The 22,477-nt window shown below is 30.7% G+C and overlaps 1 protein-coding gene across 2 annotated transcripts in view; it reads left to right on the forward strand.

The window, feature by feature from the left end:
* LOC129966577 (cGMP-dependent 3',5'-cyclic phosphodiesterase-like) overlaps positions 1-21,525 on the forward strand; it is a 123,804-nt gene extending 102,279 nt beyond the window's left edge. For both annotated transcript variants that reach the window (XM_056081038.1, XM_056081039.1), the window contains 14 exons: positions 1,464-1,545; positions 2,605-2,639; positions 2,725-2,837; positions 3,939-4,016; positions 6,349-6,471; positions 7,382-7,452; positions 7,908-8,033; positions 8,900-8,987; positions 9,076-9,123; positions 9,212-9,286; positions 11,483-11,582; positions 13,047-13,159; positions 14,409-14,554; positions 16,326-21,525. In XM_056081038.1, coding sequence (XP_055937013.1) covers positions 1,464-1,545; positions 2,605-2,639; positions 2,725-2,837; positions 3,939-4,016; positions 6,349-6,471; positions 7,382-7,452; positions 7,908-8,033; positions 8,900-8,987; positions 9,076-9,123; positions 9,212-9,286; positions 11,483-11,582; positions 13,047-13,159; positions 14,409-14,554; positions 16,326-16,527 — 1,400 coding nt within the window. In that variant the 3' untranslated portion in view covers positions 16,528-21,525. The remainder of the gene's footprint in view (positions 1-1,463; positions 1,546-2,604; positions 2,640-2,724; positions 2,838-3,938; positions 4,017-6,348; positions 6,472-7,381; positions 7,453-7,907; positions 8,034-8,899; positions 8,988-9,075; positions 9,124-9,211; positions 9,287-11,482; positions 11,583-13,046; positions 13,160-14,408; positions 14,555-16,325) is intronic.
* Positions 21,526-22,477: the final 952 nt, after the last annotated feature.

Consider the following 22,477-nt stretch of genomic DNA (forward strand, 5'->3'; position numbering starts at 1 on the left):
TTATATCCCGTCAAATGAATGATCACTGTAAAAACATCTAATTGATATATCTTAAGCTGGAGGACTTTAGATAATTTAAATTCATTTATTTCTTTTTAGTAAAGCAATAATGTAATCACTTCATGCTATCAACATTTTATTGAAACATCACCTTAAAAGGGATGACATTTCCTACAAACATATAATCGATTTTAGATTCTTTAACGGACAACGGGCCTACTGCCTTGTGGATTGTGCAAGAAACCATAAATACCTCATTTATGATTTATTAAAAATAATATCATATTTAATAAGAATCAGTTATACTATTTTATAATTTTCTTTTTAAAGTGTTGTCATACATTTTCGTTAACAATACTTATCCTAACAAGGTCATATTCTGTTTTGTGCAAACTACTCCGAAAAAGAGTTGCTCCTCTCTGTTTTCAAGACATCGCCAGTGAACAGCACATAAACTGCTGCAACACAGACTATTTTCTCGTTACTGTCCAAATCATGCACTTCATCCCTTTTTATTGCAAATCATTGCGAAAAGATATTAAAAGTTCTTAAAAAACGGAGAAAATTAATCTGAAAGAGTACGTCTGAAAATGATGTATGACAAGAAGGGCTTTACGCCAGATTACTTGTCATGGGAACAGTACCACTGGTCGGCTTCTGATAACCACACATGCGGAGAAAGACGGCAAATTGCACCTTACACAAGGCATATTTTGGCCACAGGAAAAATACTTTATACATCCATGCGAAACAAGAAGCTACAGGGTGAAGTCCGTCCTTAGCGGTCTGAAATACTACTTCTCCCCACTTAAGGGTTAACATGATGCCATGCAATCATAAAAAGGTCTTTGTTCCAAATATATTCCTTATTCAGTATAAAATGGATTGTCTTAAAATGAATCACCAAATTTAAAAAAAAAAAAAATCTTTTAAATTAATCACCAACTTTAAAGCGGTGTTTAAACCGAACAATGAATGCTTCAAATTCTGTTTATTTCTCTTACTTTAAAAAAGAGGCCACTTTAATCAAAATCTGACCACTGGGATGCAATGGAAGCAAAGAACTTTCTACAAGTTCCCTCTCTAAAGGACAATGGTCCATCCCGATAATCACCGCACTCGAAAGACTAATCACTTTCTTTGGATCAATAATTGATACCGATTTCTTGTCTTACCACTTCAATGTGCTATTTCTAATCACATATTTAGTCACAGCATCTTCTTCGTCTTGTCTCTTATGTTTGCCAAATATTTTAGAGCCATTCTGCTCCACTTTCTTTTCTCTCTTCATGCGCTGGAGAAATTATTTACTTCAATTGAGAATTATTCAGCTATTTAAAAACGGTTTGATGCATGAACATTTTCAGCGCCTTTTTAATAATCATAAATATTTATTTTTATGTTGTAAAAGCATATTTATTTATTTTCCTTTTAGCAAATTTATGTAAATTTGTTTTGCGCAGGGGAACTTCTGAATATCCATGATGCATACGCTCATCCTCTGTTCTATAGGAAAATGGATGAAACAACTGGTTTCAAAACGAGGTAATATTTTGCATTCTTCTGAAAGAAAAAAAATATTTTTGAAATCCAAAATTATAGAAAAATATAAAAAAGTTTCTCAATAGTTTTCTGTTATAATTATTTTGTAAAAAACTGTGAAAAATAATTAATATTAAACGATAGTTTAGTTATATTAAAGTCCCATTCTAAAGATACACCAGGGATGTTTTGGGCCCGACGTCGTCATTTTGTATCGCTGTCAGATGACGAGGATGACACCCGAGATGGCACTCCCTCTCCAAACTTCCACACTAGCGGGGGGCGTTTGGCCCAAAGGATTTAGCATGTATCAACATGACGGTTCTTCAGGTCTCGAACTTCAACTTCGACGGTTCTGAATTCGATACCTTACCGCCAGGCCACCGTGGCCATTGAGTGATAGATATATATCTTACAATATTCCTTATTGCTCCCTTCATTCTTACCAAAAATACATGAAATGAATAAATTACTTTGAATAAAGTAAATAATAATGCATCTTTAGACAAACAAAATTAAGAGCTTATTTACTATCATTATATCATTCTTAAATTAAAGGGAGTCTATCTCGTCTTTATTAAAATGAAGAAATTCTAGGCCTCTACCCAGAAAGTGGTTAATTATTTAACGGGAATAGAACCTACAGGTAAAAAAAGGTTTTTTTTTCTGACTCATCTGCGACATTCTATCGCCTTACCGCTTTCGTTGTCTACATAACGAGTCAACGCGAACAATAAAAACAAAGAAAATGATTATTATATCAAAGTGTGATTATTCACTACCAGCCGCTCTTGGCAACCGGACGCGTGGCTGCAAAAATTTTCAATTGACTATTTTATGTATTTGATCTTCCTCCTCAGAAAACGAGAAACTTTAAAAGAACATCAATTCATTGATAGTTTTTTGTATTTATTTTAAGGAAAGAATTTGGAATGTTTTATTTAAAATTGACATAAATAGTGGATTTTTTAAAAACTCCAAGCACAGAATAAATCCAGAATGCCCCAATCCTTAGCATCTAATCACTTTAGCAATAACATGCTGTACTTTTTTATTTTACAGAAACATTCTCTGTTTTCCCATAAAAGATGACAAAGGTAAGAGAAACTTCATTATATTTATGAAATGGAAAATATTCATGTGAAACTTTCATTCAGTAACGAGATTCTTTTCTTTTTTTAGGCGTCATAGGCGTGGCAGAATTGTGCAATAAAATAAATGGGCGGTGCTTTTCCTTTTTTGATGAAGAAATTGCCAAAGCGTTTGCTATTTACTGTGGAATTAGTATTATGCACGTGAGCTATTTTAACATTTGTATTAAGAAAGTTACTAAACAAAAGTTAAGGCATAAAATTGGACGAAAAATCACATAATTATAAAAAGAAGTGAATGCACTCTCTTCTTGAAATAATTAGTTTGATACATTAATAGAAACAACAGATAGAAAATAAAGATATAGATTAATTTTTTTGTTTTATTCCCTAGAAAATAATTATAAAGTAATTTGAAAATTAAATTGGCAACATTTAAAAGTTTCTTTTAATTAAAAAATATTTCGAAATCGTTTAATGAAAATTTATATTGGGAATTAAGCTAAGACATTTATTTTAAATGTTTAACTTCAGGTAAGACAGCAATCATATCATTTTATATAGAGAACATGAAAAATATAATTATATTATTGAGATCTCATAAGTTTTTTAAAGTCATTTTCGCAGTGTTTGTTTTTGTTATGATTTTTTTAAATGAAATGAATAAATTTGTTAAAAAATTATTTTCCTTTTTACTGATAATTGAAATTATATACAATGTTTAAATTTTTATGGTTGTAGTTTTATTTCATCATCCTCTTATAAAACTGGATCAATTCTATCAAGAAGATGTAAAATATGATTTCACAGATAAATGAATTAAAGAATTCATTTATCCCTGGAAAATATCCATACTGTTTTATGTTATTATGATAAGTAAAGTTAGAAAAAACAAAAGCAAAATGTGACATGGATTCCAAATCCCAACTGAAGCAACGTATTTAACAAATATAGTCTGCTTTATTTTTTTTTTAAATGCAACTTTTCCGTTCTTGCCTTTTTCTAATAAAGAACACTTTTATTTCTTATTTTCCTGTTTCCTCTTTCCTTGAATGCAAACAAATTTAAAATTCAAGGATGAGATTTTTATCTGAATATATTAACTACCTTTTCTATAATTTGTTATTTATTAACAATACATTATTTCACTACAAAACTTTACTCGATACGAATTCGAGGGTTCATTTTTTTGTTAATTTTTTTCAACTAATTTTACAAAAAATTATTATTGAGCCACGAGCTTAACAATCGGGACTTTTACATGCTTCAGTTAGCATTTTCTAATTTTGTATTTTTCTTTTTCAGTCATTGATGTGGAAAAAGGTCCGAGACGCGCAACACCGCAGCAGGTTATCTAATGAACTTATGATGTATCATATGCAGGCGAGTCCCTTTTTCCCCCTATGAAATGCGATCTTTTTCTTCTCAGGCTAACCATGACGCAATATCTGTTTGTTAAATAGTCCAATAACTTAAGTAAAAATATTGATATTTGTTCGGTGTCATGTTTAGCCAAGTTTTTTTTAAGCTATTCTAAAGGGACAGTGGACATTTAAATTACCAGAAAATGAAAAAAATATTAAATTCCTTTTTATGGTTTCATCCTCAAAATATATGTTTACATTCAAGTAAAATAGAATATAATAATAATAAAACAGAATAAAAGGAATGTTTGAAATGTTAATGGAATCAATATATTTTTAATGACTTTTTTCTCAAAATGGAGTTCTAATTACTTTGAAATACTTAGAAATATTCCAGGCGTCTTAAATTTTGAAGAAATGACATAAAATGGATAACAATGATTTCGATTTAACATTAAAAGTAGATCGAATATGAATTTTATGATGTTGTTTTAGATCCTTAAAGGTTCATTTTAGTTCAAAACATCTCAACATTCTTATGAACATATGCTTTTATATAAAAACATTTCTAAAGAATTAAATTTAATTGGAATTATAAAAACATATCCAGTTTTGTTCCAAATAATATTTTATAGGGTAATAAGGAAAGAAAATAATAGCAAAATTTAAAAATGACACCGCCTAAAGCATTTTAATATTAAGATAATAATTTATTTTTTAATATTTTAAAAATAATATACTTTGCTTTTAAGAGTTTTTTAAAAGTACTTAAGGTATTTATATTGTGATACTTATGTATAAAATACTTCATAACTGTAACTAATAATTTGCAAAAATATTTAATAGAATACATTGTCCCTTTAAATCAAGTGAAAATTCGGAGAAGGTCCACAAACGCGATGCACAGAAGTTTTTCCTCACATTGATGCAGATTATGAAACTCTCCGCTTTTTGACGCGGTTACGAATTAAAGAAATAAATTTATTTCCTTGCTAAGGAAAGATAAAAATACTTTATGAATAGTTATTGTATCCCATCTTTTTATATCACGAAACCTTTTATTACTAATAAATACTGTGCTATAAACTTTTATTTTTAATGAAAATGTTTCTTGGTTCTTCTAGTTTACTTTGCAATTCCAAATAATTGATTCGCTTCTTAAGAATTTTTTTTCTTTTTTTTTCCTATGTAATAGGAGTTTCCAACGAATGAAAATAAATAATATGATGTATTGGATCTTATTTATATTTTATCTTGAGCTGAAATATTCTTTGTTTATTATTTTCCCTTCATCGTATTCCAAATTAAATGAAAAGAAATGGAATTTAATTAAGAATACTTTTCGTTTGATTGAATTCTGATAAAGTTGTTTGATTGCTAAGAAGAGACTTTGAGTTTTCCTGTAGTTCGTAAAGATTAAGAAACCCTCATTATAAAGCCAAGGGCTATAGTTTTTACCGAAAATTTGTGATTAAAATGATGTCTCGTTGTGCTGTAGTTGGATGTTCAATGTAATCAAGATATATTCTGTCAAATACATACATACATTTATATATATTCTTGTAGAATTCATTGAAGAAACAAATGACAGTATTTTGATTAAAAATTAATATTTATGTAGTTTTTATAATTCGTAAAATAAGAATGTTATCTGAAATCTAACATTTAAAAAATACATCAAAGCAATTTTGTTATATTAGTAGTTATCTTTTAATGACAATCACGGTTTGTACTTAACTGCCTTAGAACTTCAACGTGCCACATTAGCATTTTTAATCAGAAAGAGTAACGGTATAGTTTGTATAATAATCGAAAAAACAAAATTGTACTCTCCTAGCAAGTTTTTAATTCTGTAACTAACACTACATTATTGTTCATTTCAAAAGAATTTAATTTTTAATTTTTATAATATTCTCTTGTTTCCTCTCAATAATTCGTAAGAAATAAATGGAGACAGGGCTAGTGTTTAGTTATGAGGAAGCGTTTTTATGCACTTAAATCATTCTACAGAATGAACAATGTTAAATGGTGTGAAAAGTCAATAACATTCATTATTTATTGTTATTAAGACTCTACTCATACTCATACTCTATCTTTGATAAATATTCTTTTATTGATTTTTTATTCTCTCTTTGCGTTTCCCAACCATGTATGTCATCGTGCTGTAATAAAAAAAAAGATATCTTGATTTGTATTTCAAGTATGCTTTCTGTATAATTGTTAGTATTTTTCAATACAGCTTATATTGTGTACGGAAGCTTTCAACTTTTATTGACTATTTCTATCGTCAGCCTCCATGTGACGTGTTGCTGATAAATATTGCCGTCTAATAATTCTTCTCTTTATGGCAGGTGCTACCAGAAGATGTGAAAAAATTGGCAGAAACTGAAATTCCTCCACCTGAGGAGCTGAGTGAAGATTTTGCCAAGTTCACTTTCATTCCGAGGTCTCTGAAGGAACAAGAGATGACACTGGTGAGGCGAAGATGTAGAAAGACACCTAATTTTGAAATGACATTAAATTCCTATAATTAGAATCGGAAAATTTCGTGTGACTGAAATGAAAATGCTTTACAGTCTGTGTTAGCAAGTGAGCACGGGGCCACTATAAAGTAATTCGATAACACCATTTACCAATATGGTAAAGTGAACTGATTTCATAATGATCGATTTAGTTACCGATTCAATAACAGAGTACTTATCAAATTTTTACTTATTTAAAACGAATTCGCATGAATTTGAATTTTTTGTTAGGCTTTTGCCTTTTCGATAGGGCTACTTCGTAATCCATTAAACAGAGGGATAGAATGTTCTTTGTACGATAATGGGAGTAACCAAAACAAAGCAGTAAGCATTATATTGTACTGAATAGTTTGAAAGCCTGTTAGGAAGAATCTAGGACAATTAACAAACGATTGTGATGCTCATTTCCGTAATCTCATTTCCGCATTGTACGCATCCCTTCACATCTCATTCAACATCTTACGACATTGTTTGGATTCAGCTTTGTGATAAAATATTACAACCAGCAAATGTGAGACGCACTACAAGATTCCAAAATGGCATTGGTTGCGTGACTCTTGATGTGCCTTATGTGATCCTGATTTAATCCTGCTTCCTTAAAAAAATTTCCAAGGCACCATAATCGAAATCAGTTTTTAAAGTAATCTTGTAAATATTTAAACTCTTTAGCGAATTTATATTTTATTCACTTTAAAGCTATGCACTTTAAACATTTTCAAACTGTCAAAGATTCCAAGCCAAGAGGCTTTGTGCGAGTTTTTGAAGCGCCATTTGGCGCTGTACAAAAATAACGCATTTCTGTTCTGATTTTAACGCATTTCTGTTTCTGATTTTTATTCTTTTTTTTTCTCTTATTTTAAAGGCCGTCATGTGCATGTTTCAAGATTTGGGAATGATTCGTCGGTGGCGTATTCCTATTGATACCCTTGCCAAGTGAGTAATAGGCTTGATTCATTTCATAAACAATGAGAAAGATATACATCATCTTAAAATATCAGGAGAAATAATCTTCTTACTTTGAAGTTTATGAAGTATCATTTCGAAACATTTATTCTGCTTATTACTACAACTGAGCAGATGCTAATCTTATAATTTATAAGTATGAAATTAAAAATGGTGCTCATTTCACATGTGTTAAATTTAAGTTAAAACTACGCTTTGTTCAGATTATTTGTTTCAATTTTTTTCCTTGGAGTTCAATTCCGTTTAATGATTTAAATAATGGGCGAATTGTATGATCTGAATGCGTTCTTATTTGGATGTCCTGACTATTTTCGTAATGTAAATGTATTGTAGAAAAAAGTTATATAGAATGACATTACAGATTTTGTCCATGAATAATTGCTTTTTTTTTTATTCATCCTTTCTTCTTTTTTCTTTTCATCTAGATTCGTCCTGATGGTGAAGAAAGGTTACCGGGATCCACCTTATCACAACTGGATGCACGCCTTCGCTGTCGCACATTTTTGTTACTTAATGCACAAAAATGTCAACCTAATGGGAAATTACCTGTCGTAAGTTTGACGTTCTAGAATTAGAAGAACAATTTACTCAATGAGATGCTATATTTGAAAGGACAGAGAGATGCTTATTTATGTATTCTTTTGCTTAAAAATAATTTGATGAAATCATTTCATCAAATTATGATTATTCGAATATTGATGGTTTTCCGGACCATGGTGGAAATTATTTTTAACCTTAAAGACATGTCTGATCACAAAAACGGGAGGCACTCACAAAAAAAAAAGAAAGCAAAGAGATCTCAATTTGATTTTATCCACACAAAAATGCGGCAATTTATACAATTGAAAAAAAAATATTGGCACGTTAAAGAAGTTTAAAAATCTTTTTTCAATGCCACAGTGTTTACTTAGCAATGTCGATGCGTGGATTCTCGAGCCTGCTTCTGTTAGGCAGAGATATGACGGGTTTGTATCGTCGTTTGAATGAACGAGTTCACAAAGCAGGGGCATTTTTTTAAGAAGAGGAAGATGTCAGGCAGCTTTCTATTTGGAAAATACTTGCTTGCATATAATACGTTAGCTAGCTGTGTTCCATTGCAGTAATGCATTCTTCTCTTGAAATGATTCTTCATGCTCCGCAATACACTTGAAAACTGTTACTGCTACCCAGGAATTCATTAGGCATGCAAAGATCTTAGGTAAGGATGAAAAAAATCGTCGTGCTTCCCCCAACATGAAAATGAGTGTAAAATGTAGAAAACTTGTTTTGGGGATAATTTATTCCTGATACATCTGATTATAAATGGGTGAAAAAAAGCAGCAGAGTTCATGAAGGCGTAGTGCACGTTCTTAATTATTTACCATGGTAATATTTTACATCTTAAAATGTTGATGAAAAGTTATTTTTATATTTTCAGAGAATTAGAAAGCTTAGCCCTTTTTGTTGCTTGTTTATGCCATGATTTAGACCACAGAGGGACAAATAATAATTTTCAAGTGGCTTCCGTAAGTTAACCTTTACCACATATTTATTTTTTGCGATAACCGAATATATAAGTAATGAATTATGATGAGCTATTTTTGTTTTGTCTAGAAATCAGATTTGGCTGCTTTATATTGTTCTGAAGGTTCAGTTATGGAAGTAAGTTTGGAGTTCTACCGACAAAATTGTCTTAAACTCATATACATTGGCAAACATCTACGAAATATCTTTGTTTATCTCTTTATAGAGGCACCACTTTGCTCAAGCTATGGCTATTCTGAACACCGATGGATGTAATATATTGGAAAATCTCTCCAGAAAAGTAAGATTCCTTCAACTTTAGATGTATGAAAAAAATTATATTTCTGTTTTAATAGATTTTTATTTTTGCAAAGAACATTGGTTAAAATGTGTACTTTAAAACCGGTACTTTCTTTAAATATGAATGAATATTATTTTTTTTCTGAGCATTTAATAACAATTTTCATATTACTTTATAAAAATGTAATTTATTAGTTCTCAAACAACTCGTAAGAAATTTTAAAGTTGTATTGAAAAAAAAATTTTTTTTTTAATATGCAAACTTTCTTATCTGAATTTTTCATTTGATAACTGTCTTTTAGGTAAATAATTCCATTCATTACTTTTATTAGACCTTTCATTTCACGCGATGAAAGACTGCGTTCCGTAAAGTGAAAATCAGAAAGCTCGATGTTTCCACCAGTATATTTGTTCTGTAAAATTATTTGTATCAAATGGTTTTTGAGGTACGGAAAACGAAATGTACTGAAAACGGTTTATCAAGCTCGGATAACGTTTTAGGTTCAGTTCTATATCAATTCCATGGTCATTCATATTTTGATAGAAATGATGTAGCATACAGATATAGGACCCTGTTTTAGACAATTCTATTTAATTAGAAAATTTGCATCTGCTGTCCTTGTATATATAAGGTTACTTGATAATCGTTTATTATTCTTTATTTTTCGCTTGTTGAAGCACTTTTATGAATAAAGCGTTCTTGAAATGTTAAAACTTTCACGAAAGATGATAATAAATTATCTCAAAGAAATTATGCTCAAATGACAACTGAAGCTATATTTTCATTAGCTGAGCTAACAATACGGAATACATTTAGAAGCTTACGGCCATGAGTTTTCGAAAGTGCTATATAACAACTAATGAAATTTATTATTCTATAGAAAGACAGTACGCTTGCTAATTGTAGTTATACTCCATCAAGGATGACACTCATTAAGTTACCGGCGTTTACATGATATCCTCAGAGATATGCATAATACGCATGGAAAAAGACAGTCATTTTCAGTTTAAGTCCATTCTAAATTTAATACGAGTAGAAGACACCATTTGCGCAAGTAATAATAATTGGTAAGCTGGAAGAAGAGCTTTGCACGATGAGTTCCAGTGGGTGGTGGGATATACATTCAGTGCAGTTACCATGCATGATGATTTTTCTGAAACACGAGTACAGCGATTAGAAAGTTTGCAAGTGGTCCTTTAAGTCTTTTCACATATGAAAAAAAGAACTTCACTTGTCCATAGAGAACGCTACTGGCAGTTACACTATTAAATTATGAGGCAAATTAGGTGCTTCATAAGGATAGTCTATTTGTTCATCGTTTAGAAAGTTCATTATACTGGCCCCCACCAATCGGAGGTGGAATATAATGTAATTTAAAGAGATCCCTGTTACTGAGTAGATCCCCAATAATAAATTCAATAAAAGCAGTTTAAAACGAATGATTGCGGATGTCAATTAACATGTTGAGAGGAAAGTCCAGTAACATCAAGGAAAGCAAGTTTGAACAGCTTTGGATTTCTGAGTGAAAGTTTCATATCGAATGGGAGATTCATATTTTTGATGGACATACAACTGCTAGCCGATATTGAAGCCGGCTAGTAATCCCATTTGCTTATACAGGTGCCATTACAGAAAATGTTATTTTCGCAGACGTTAATGAAAAATCACTTCTTACTCATGCACCGATACATTGTATGCATTGAAACTTTGAAAAGTGTTGATTTTAACTTTGTCTCCATGTATGGAAGATGTTTGGAAACGAAACTTTCTGCACATTTCTTTATCTTCTTGATAAACCTGTAGTGGGCATGCAAAAATATCGCAGTGGTCATATCTTTTAATAAAGGACGTCTGTTTTCTATATTTCCTTTTTACAAGACGATTATTTTGAACAACTGTCTTTCTCAAAGTAAATTTCTTGTTTGATTACTTTCAGTATACCTACTGTTCATCTCTGTAATAGTCAAGTTACATATAATGTGTTGATACACAATATTGTATAATTTAACGCTAATTTCAAGCCTATCAGATGATTCTCCGTGAAGTTAAAAATAAACTGCTGTTAGTTTTGCGTGCTAGTATAAAAAAGAGAAAATAAAGTTTGAAAAAGTTGTGTTTCGTGGTCAAGAAGTGTTAAAAGAGCATTATTCATGCTGTATCTTGATAGATATGTTCACGTTTTTATTTCTATTTCAGGAATACACTCAATGTCTGGATTGCATGAGGGACGTCATCCTTGCCACAGATCTCGCTCATCACCTGAGAATTGTAGAAGACATCGAAACAATGTCCAGAGGTATTATAAATTTAATAAAACAGCTTTTAAAAACCTGATTTTATTAGAGTACTGAAAAGAGTAATTATTTATTTTAATTATTTTATATTGTTTTTGTCTTTAATTTATAATTCATTATTATTAATATAATGAAATTCCCTTTTTATTCAAAAATTTTTCATCAGTTGAGTAAAATATGATTAAATTATTCAAATAACTAATATTTAAATTCTAAAATTATTAAATTGTCATTGGGAACACACAAATGTTCAAAAAATAAAAACTTTAGTGCATAAAAAAAGAGTGAAAATAGATAACGAAATTCCTTATTATAAGCATTATAGGAATCAAAGGAAACATTTTCAGAAAAGATAAAATCTTGGTGAACTAAGTGCCAAGCAGACATTAAAAAATATCGGAAGTTAAAAGTATTAGCAAATAAATAAGACAAAATGAAAAAAATTTCGAAATTGAATAAAAAATGTTTAATATTTCGAACATATATTTTTTTTATTCTAACAAAATTTGTTATTTATTTCTTAAAATATTATTTTAAAAAGATGTATCTCACCAGAAAGGTATAATTCACACACAATCCATTATATATTCTTGAATGCAGCGCAAATAAAGGCTAGATATTAACTCTAAAATGTAATGAAAAATTGCAAACCCTTGTGTTGTTCTACGATGCGTATTCAGAAAGTAAATACCGTTTTGAAAACAAACAAACAAACAAAAAACTAGTAAAATAATTTCTTTTCAAGCCAATTTTATTTTTAGATCGAAGTTCATACTTTAAACTATTTCTATAAATAGTTTCAGCCAATGTTCAAACACTGGTTGTAGCGGGTTACCAGCTTTTCTATACCTTCTTCATAGAAACTTCCCGCAGCCTTTTTGGAACCCATCTGGAACACACCTTGTGATAACAATTTCGTACAAAAGAGTACATAAAAGTTGTGGAAATTCGTCTGAAAGCATCGTCATTGTGAAACGTCTGTTCTCATGGATTTTTTTCATCAACTTTCCTTACCAGATCATCGTTGACAACAGAAGGTCGACCACTCTGACCCCCATCGTGGGCATTTGTCCCATCTTCATTAAACATTCTAACCCACTTTCTCACCATTCCATCACTCGTCGTGTCTTCACCGTAAACATCTTTAACTTGACGATATATTTCAGCTCGTTTCACATTCTTTGCGTTCAAAAATCGAACTGCAGCACGAATCTCACAGCCGGCGGGATCAGTCATTGTCTTAAACATCAGCAAGCTGAAAACATAATGTAGAGCAACCAAAATGGCGTCGGGAACCAGTGAACAAGGAAGACTAGTGCACATGCGCCGAACGCCGACCGCAGCGTTGCGGCGGCGGTACATTGAAACGGTTCTTACTTTCCGAATGCGCCTCGTAATTCAATTGTGGAATAATAAGTAACGTATTTCGAAAGGGTTGTACAACAATTTTTCTGTAATGCTTTCAGAGGGTTACGATGTCGATAATCAGAGCCATCATCAGCTGCTGCTTTGCCTTCTCATCACCTGCTGTGACCTTTCTGACCAGACGAAGGACTGGAAGAGCTCCAAGAAAATAGCGGTAAGGACGCTCCGAAAAATTTCTCTTGAAGCTTCGGCATTGTACATAATACTCAGATCTCGGAAGTTAGACTAGGGCAATAAAATAATTACACCATACCGATATGAATATGACGGACTGCATTAAGATGCCAAAATTTATATCATTTTTTAACATCAGGAAGAACGGAAAACTAATACTGATGAGGGTGGTGAGTTTATTTTACCTCGAAATTGAAAGTCTTCTTTCTTGTGAACTAATGGAGATGCAGGATTAAGGAACAATAGGGAACAGTGAACCAAATCACATAGTAAAATATTGCACAGTGATATCAAATTAAGGACCCAAATACGTTGGGTCATTCACAGCGGAAAATGCTACAAGCAAATATAAAAAAGCTCTTGTCAAAATCCAGGTAACTGCGCAGGCCAAATATGGGGCATGACGAACAGCTTCTGTGGGAAAAGGAAATTACTGATATACGAAATCACTCATTTGACAAGGAGCGGCGAGAAAATGAACTGTGTGCATTTTTCTTATTAATATGGAGTTAGTAATGAAATGTATTTTGACTAGAATTCGTACTCAAACACGGAAAAATATCGCAGTTATAACAATAAACCCCCACTCGATTTCGGTGTTTTAATGAATCTCGGCATTGTAAATTTTCTTGGCAAAAAGGAAATATTTGATACATTCATAAGTATGAAAAATGTATAGTTCAAATAAATAACAAATGAAGATTATAAAGTTATAAACTTATTTAAAAATGAAATATAAAAATTAAAAACTGAAATAAATGCAATAATATTTTAACTTTGCTCTTTTGTTAGAAGGTTGATAAAAAATGATTAGTAAAATTATTGTCTTCAAATATTTTCCAAAAATTTATTTTACGTTTCTATTATTAATTATTCAAGCTTCCTTATAATATGCTTACGGACAAAAGGTTAAGAAGCTGCCCAATTCGATTGTCTCTTCAAAGATTCAATTCAGTTAATATTGCCGTCATTTAAACAGTTTGCTTCTTGATCGATACTCTAATTAAGATCCAGTGCATTTCTTGCCGTACGAGAGAAACGAAACGAATCAATATTCAACACATCCAGCAGCGTCCGGAGTGAAAGCGATTAAATTATGGGATCAATACCAGCGGAGCCAGCTGCTTTGGCAAGATAATCCAGCAAGACAAACAGTGGCGGAAAAGACCCTTTGAGCATAAACTTACTTGACTTGTTACTCCCTCATCGATTCCTTTCCTTTCCAACAGGAGCTCATCTACAATGAGTTCTTCTCCCAGGGAGATCTGGAGAAGGCGATGGGGGTTCACCCCAGCGAAATGATGGACAGGGAAAAGGCCTGCATTCCCGAACTGCAGATTGGGTTCATCAAGAACATCGTCCACCCTGCTTATAAGTAAGTGGGTCCGTGAAATTCCATATGGAATCCTCGATTCCGGAAATTTCAAATTGGGTGATTTCAAAGCCTGATAAGAAATTAATATGTCGATCGCCTTGTTTCACTTCATGTTTTGCATTTTATTTCTCTTCTACTATTGACTTAAGATTTCCTATATTGAAGCAACAAATAATCTCATTAAAAATGTAACTAATAATGTTACTAATAATTCACTTAGCAGTTAGTAGTTACTAATAATTAACCAGAAACTACTGCAATATTGATATTTTAATAAAAAAATGAGATGATTAGATATTGATCCTTTGCCTGAAATAAAAATAGACTGCATATTAACTAACTCATAGATGGAGCTGAGACATTCCAATTATTTATTACCTTGAATGGCGTAAGCAGAAACGGAATAAGACAGGAAGGGACACTTTCTGTAAAAATTTTTTACCTGCTGCTGTTATGTGCTTTCCTTTTTGTTTTAATAATTGGTTATGAGTGTTCTTATATAGTTATTTTATTTTATTGTATTTTTTCTAAATTGGTGATCGTATTCTTTTATAATTTATTGTTTTGTTTCTTTTCTGTAAAAATGGTGTATCTCTTAGACCTTAATTTCAGGGGATTTTCGGGTCACCAGGGGTCAATACTGTTGGACAAAAGTCCGATTCCTCACAGAAAAAAATCCCTTATTTTGAATCCCTGCCTAAGGGCGACCTTTGAGAAAGTCTTCAGGCCGGAGTCTTATTCTATTTTGTTTAATTTTGATTCGATTTTTCCTTTTAACTTGGGTTTTATTATATATATATATATATATATATATATATATATATATATATATATATATATATATATATATATATATATATATATATATATATATATATATATATATATATATATATATATATATATATATATATATATATATATCATATACCCCCAGTCATTATATACTATTAGATTCTGATCGGAATTTCTTTACACGTATCGATTTAAGTAAGGGGGCTATAGGTTTCTTTAAAGAACTTCTTTATCTTGACAGATTTTTATCCCTTCACTCGGAGCTCTAGAACCGTTGATTTAAGCATTTTTACAGAGCTCGTGACATTAATTAAATTTTAAAAAATGGAATTGGATCAAGAAATAAGAGAACATTTTTGAGTAAGTTAATATACTATTATATTCAATATATATATATATATATATATATATATATATATATATATATATATATATTGAAGCAGAATCGCGGGGCCAAAGTGAGAAAGGACACTTTCGAATTTTAAACGTCGTTTCATTTCATCCCGGCAAGCATGATTTATGTACAAGAGGCGCTGGCGAGCTGACGCTCCTTCATAAGAGCAGAAGAGCGTAAAAGAGAGCGAAATGAGGAAATGAAAATTGTCTCTCATGAAATTTTACCGTTGTGATTATGTACTGCGAGATTTTGATAGGGATTTCTCTACAGTCTTTGAATTAGGTAAGGGAATTATACGGATCTTTTAAAAAAAAATTATTTTTATGCCAGCAATTTTTATCTTTTCCTTCGGAGCGTGGGAACTGCTGATTAAAGCATTTTGCAAAGCTTCTTTTGAATTAATTAAATAGAAAATTGGAGTGGGATCAGGAAATAAGAGCATATTTTAGAATGAAGTTAATATGGGATGAATTAAACTGAAAGTTAATTTTAGTTAATGAAGTAGATTTTAATATATATATATATATATATATATATATATGCTGTTTAATTCACTGAATCTAAAACTTTTCCTTTCAGAGTCCTGACTACGATCTTCCCCGAAGTGATAGAAACGCTGACAGCAGTGGAGACAAACCGGGTCTTCTGGGAACGTATGCGAGACGTCTATAAACGCCGTTATAGTAACAGCACCTCCTCTCTCGACATGTTCGAAGACGAGAGTCTCGAGCAGGAGGTCCTGGCAATCAGTTGCGATTCGGACGAGGCACCACTCGCCTGATTCAACCCTTCATTCCGTTAGATTGTACGCACAACGGAATTTTCGTTTCGATGTTGTTTCCTTATTAAACACCCAAGTTAAAAAGCTCTTCACTGGAAAACTCGGACAGAAGCAGAGCTTGTTGGGATAAGCACGCATGTAAAAGAAAGCGTACTGGATTTGTTTGTTTTTAGTGATGATAAGGAATGGGAGATAGTTTGCAATATACGTTTCTAGAATATCATTGAATTGTGATCAGATAGTCAAAACAGGCTTTTCTTTTCGTTGGGTATATGCATATGTCCGGCAGAATTCAATGTATTACATGGTTTCATTTCTGTTAAAATGCTCAGAATACATTTGCTGAATAATATTTTGCAAATGGTAATTTATTTATGTTAGGAAAATATCCTTGTTTGTTCAGCTTTTCATTTTTACAACGAATTAATTTCAGCCGCTCTTTATTATTCGTATTTTAAATGTTGAAGTACGTTTTATAAATTTAAAAAACACACAATTTGCGCAATTCGTCACACATTCCCTCATAGTTGACATATAATTTTATTTTTATTTCAACACATTGTAAATTACGCATGTTGCAACATTAGTACAATAAATGGTGACGGGTACTGAAATTAATACGAAAAAGGGAGATTTATCGTAGAAAGTCGAATGGCAATCGAAAAATCATAAAATGATTTTTAATTCAGAGAAATAAGACAAATTTGGCATCTCCCTCAGAAGCAGCAAAACGAATAAAATTGTTATTGATTAAATTTATGTAAATGCCCGGCAAATATTATACTTATATACTTATAAAGTATACTTATAATATATTTATAAAGTATGGTGGAATTTACTGGCTTGCATCTAGAACCTTTTTCTTAAAAGAAAGAAGAATTAAAGAATTGAATGCTACTAATTAGTGAACATATCTATTTCTGACTCATTGATTTCTTGGATATTATATGCTGTTTCTTAAACAAGAATTTCTTAATTTATGGAGGGATTATGTATATAATATTTTTAAATGCAAAGCATACAGTACAATATACATACAATACAATGCATTGTATGCATATAACGGATATGCATACAATACAATACTATTGCCTTAAAGAAGTGCGCAGCAACAGAAGAACGGCTCTAATATTCATTCATAACACTCTTATTCCAAATTTGCAATTGTTATTAATTGGAATGTATTTAATTTAGAAATTGTTATTTAAAAATTATACAAGGATTTAAAAATGTGTGAGGGATATTTCATTTCTTTGCTGCTTTCTTACTATATTTCTTTCTTTTTTTCCTTTGAAAGAAAATTTTCTTACTTTTCTAAGGGGTGTAAAACCTGACGTGAATCGTCGAAATGAAATCTAAAATAATTGTGCAATATTCCTTTGCGATTTTATTCTTTTATGTCCCATTTTTTTCACTTCTATAAACTTGTTGAAATGTTTAGATATATTTTGGCTACAACTCATAAGAAAGGAAGAAAATTTTCTTTCTTTGTATTATGTTTCTTTTCATAAAAGACGAAAACAACATACATACTTTCTTATCAGTTTTTATGAGTTGAATAAGAAACAGGTTTTGGAAGATTTAATAGAAAATGTATGGATGTCTGCAAGGCTAGATCCTGAGTTTAACTGTAATGCACTGTATAAGCTTTCAATCAACGAAATGATTTTTTTTTTAATGTTGGGTTTGGATTAGAGAATTATGATCAAATATTCTTAAGGAATGATATAATTTAAGTAAAAAGAGAATTTTATTTATAACTAAAGCCAAAAGGAATATAATTTTACGACACTTCAAAGAAACTTTTAAATCTTTGTTTTTAAACAAAAGAACGAACATACACACACAAAAATTAAAATGGAGCAGAAATAAAGCGGTATAAATCATTGCAAATATTATATTGTGCGAATACGAAGTACAGATTCTTCAGTTTATCCCATACACAAATAGACATCATCTTTCATATGAAAAATAAGTGAAATTCGATGGAAAGGAAGACCATTTCCTAACTTAAGGTACCATTGACTCGGATGATAAATGTTCCTCTAGAAATTGATTCTGGTAACAGCGGCGAAAAAAAAAAAATCTGCTCTGCTAGTTAATGGCGTGTAGAGAAAAAGAAACATTTGCTTGTAGGGGCGAGATATAATTAATTTGTTTCACTCTTCGTCAGCATGAAACATTAGAATTTTTTTACGTCCTGTAGCACAAACAACGAATCTTGCAGCGTTGCAGCATTCTACAATTTACCTACCATCCACGTAACCGAATAAACGCTTCTCTTAGTTAAAGCTTCTTAAAGTGTTCCTTTTTCTGAATGTCAGAGCCTTTTTCATTGATTAGCTCAGAAGAATCATTGTCACAAACCAAAAATTCCTTCAGTTTATTTTTTTACACTATTTAGAAGCGTTATTGCTTAAAGTGAGGAGCACAGTTCTTCAAACACTTAAAAAATATATTTTCTTCGTAAAAATATAAACATTTCAATTCAATTTTCTCACATTGTGCCAGTCTTGAGAATGGCTTTGAAACTTATATCATCTGTTCATATCTGACGATTCAATAAGCATTACTACGAAATTGCTATAAAATATTTTTTAAAAAATCTGATTCGATAATTGTTAATTCTACAAAAATCTATTTTGAAACTTTTGGTGGATCTGTAACATATCAGAAAATTTTAGCTTGTGACTTAGAATAGTATCATAATTAAATTCTGTATAAAGAAAATTAAAGTGTATTCAGATTATGGATTTTTGAGAGTTCAATATTTGGCCGAGTATTCGTTTTGAAAACTCGTTGAAGCGCCGTTGAATATTTTACGTTATTTTATATAAAAACACAAATAAAGACTTCATCTTTTTAGGACTTACACTTTTGACCTATTTAAACGTATTTGATTGTTAAAAAGATTTTGTATGAGAAAAATGCTTTTAAACTCAAATTTGAATATTCTTGTTTAAAAAGGATTAGATCGAATACATTGTTGAAAAAACTAAATGTCACATTTAAACTGTCATATAGCTTAAGTTTGCCTTGTCCACAGAACTTACACAATCTCTTTTCAACGAAGATGGATTGACTTTCAATTTGCAATTTGTTTCCTTTTTTGCGGCAGCTTACAGAAGTGCGATGAAGTTTGCCTTATTTATAAAATTTTATTGTTCAGTATAAAAAATTATAAAATCTTATTTGCATTGTTTACAATTTAACGCTTTATTTACTATGCCTGAAAATGAAGTGTTAAAGACATGAAACAATTTAAAGATTGTTGAATCATTACATATATGAATCTCTATTATATAATAGAGTATTATGTAATAATAATGATCTATTAAGTAATTATGCAATAATAATTATCAATACATATATGAATCTCTGCATATGTAAATGAATGTTTTTATTAGGATTTGATGATTTTTTTCCCTCCACAAGCAAAATGCCGGGCTATCAGTAGAACCAAAGCCAAACATAACTTGTGCTATTTCAACTGATTCTTTTTATGCAGCTAGAAATCATTTTTTTCAGTTTCTCTTTTTTTTTTTCCTTTTCATTTTTGAAATTGCTTTTACTTCTTAAAAATGAGATAGCCTTTTGTTTCACATGAACTAATACGCTATCATGCCTTCCCCAAATGTCTACATTCATAGTATACTTAAGCTGTTAATGTTAAAAAATATAACGTTTTCTATACTTATAAATAATATCCTTTTAAATGATCTCGCAGCGATTTATTTGCGCTTTGGTCAACCTATATGCTCTCTCAACAAGAAAACCAAATATTTATCTTTCAAAGATAAAATAAGTGATTAAAAATTTCGTTTTATTACAGCTTCATTTTTCGGCCAAATATAATAAAAGTAAATAAGTCAAAGTTTTAGTACTTGAAACATTCTAAAAGAAACAAACGGAATTAGAAATTCATTATTAAGCTATTGCTACTTACATCAAAATCTTTCATACATTTAATTTACAAACAAGATTTATTTAGAATGGATTGTTTTCATCATTTCTGCCTTCTTAGTGATTGAAGCTAACTAGATCACTCCTTTTCCAAAATCTGCATGTTTCATTCTCATCCATGATTCTTCGCATAGAACTTTTTAAAACTGAAATGAAAAAGATTTTCTAATATCATTGAAAAGGGATTCTATTCCCTTTTTGTTGCAGTTATCTCGAAATGAAATCGAATATGCCATTGCATTCGCAAAAAATAGGGTCACGTTAAACAGCGTCAAAGCGAAAGAAAAATGTTAGGTAGATAAGAATACTTGATTCGTTTCGACGTGCAACGAAAGTTTGCTCGTGAGTGATATCGTTGAGGAGAGTTCGCTTGCAAGATTTTCATTACGAAGCGCAAATCCTTTGGCGATCCCCCAGCACCTTTCAAACACCGACTGAAAGCAATAATGAGAAATCAAATACTTTTCCTACTCATAACTCATCTGTGTGTCATGTATTTAGTATCGAGGAAAAGACTGTTTGCCAACACAGTTTTACATAAATTATTTTTGTCTTGCAGAAGATCATTAAATTATTTTTCAGACAAGTGGATTGTACACTCTGTTAAGTTTAAACCCAAATATTCATATCTTTCTAGTTCTGATGAAAATTCTTTGCATTTTATGTATTTATTTTTTTCAAATGACCAGAGAAAAACACAGTGACTTCTATTTTTTTCTTACATATGTTTTTTTAAGAAGCTGCAAAGGCTTCGATGCAAATAAATGTGTCCTATATCAGTCTGCTTATCTGGAAACTAATTCCGCTTTATCAATGGATGGGCATGAATGGCACCATTGTTTCTTCCCGTTTTGAAGACGCTCTGTTCTGCACAGTGAAATACTTGATGTTCATCATTTTAATTCTACTATTCGTGCATGTGAGCATAGTTTGTGATGTACTGTGAATACAAATAGATGAAAACCATTCATTTGTTATTGTTATGTAAAAAACTGTACAAAGTGATGTATAAAGTAATTTAATTTATTTCTGAAACTGTCTCCTTTCTCTTTTCTCTTAATACATTATTAAAGACACCTACAAAGGAAATGACATGGATTGAACAAAACAAGGGAATAAACGATTCCAACATGCAGTTGGAACCATTTTGTCCATTTCAAATCACTTGTTTTTGAATACAATAAGTAATTAATTGACATTTATTTTTGAAATGACCTTATTTTCGTCTTTAATACATTATCAAAGATTTCTACTTCAATTGCACAAGTATAAAACATGCCATTTTTGTGATATGGTTCCATACGATGAATTAAAATGTTTCAGTACTGTAGAGCATGCGGAACTATTTCTGTATAATACCAACAACAGCGGACAGCCAGCCGAGCAAAAGAAAAAAAAGCTAATCCGTTGAACATGACATTTGATCTGATAGAATATTATATAATTTGAATAATTTTTCTACAACATGAATTTTGATTTATCTCTGACCATGAACTGAAATAACTTCTAAGAGATAACTTCTTAGAAAACTTGCAGATAATTGGCAGATTCCTATGATCCACTTATGCACATTTTTTTTTTTTTTACTTCAATTTCTTTTCCATTACGAATCTGATTTAAATAAATATTAGGACAGTTTTACTCCTACTAAAATGATGTATTGAAAACTATTGAGATTAACAATTTTTGATACTTTTATACCTACAATAATTATTATAGAAGTTTGTTATTCTAAAATTTGATATATCTATAGTTTTAGTGCCAATTTTTAATTTCTTTAGATTATTCAATTTCTTTTTGACTATATTGCAATCAGGGTAATAGTTAAATGAATTTTTTTTTCAGTATTTAATATCAATTATAGTTTTGCATGGTATAATATCCAAACAAATCAAATAGTTCGAAAGGAAAGGTTATAATTAGTTTATTTTCATTGTTAAAATATTTGGCATATTGATGATAATTGGGCATTGCTTAATAATCTCGA

Source organism: Argiope bruennichi, chromosome 4 (assembly GCF_947563725.1).
Source record: "Argiope bruennichi chromosome 4, qqArgBrue1.1, whole genome shotgun sequence".
Taxonomy (NCBI): Eukaryota; Metazoa; Arthropoda; class Arachnida; order Araneae; family Araneidae; genus Argiope; species Argiope bruennichi.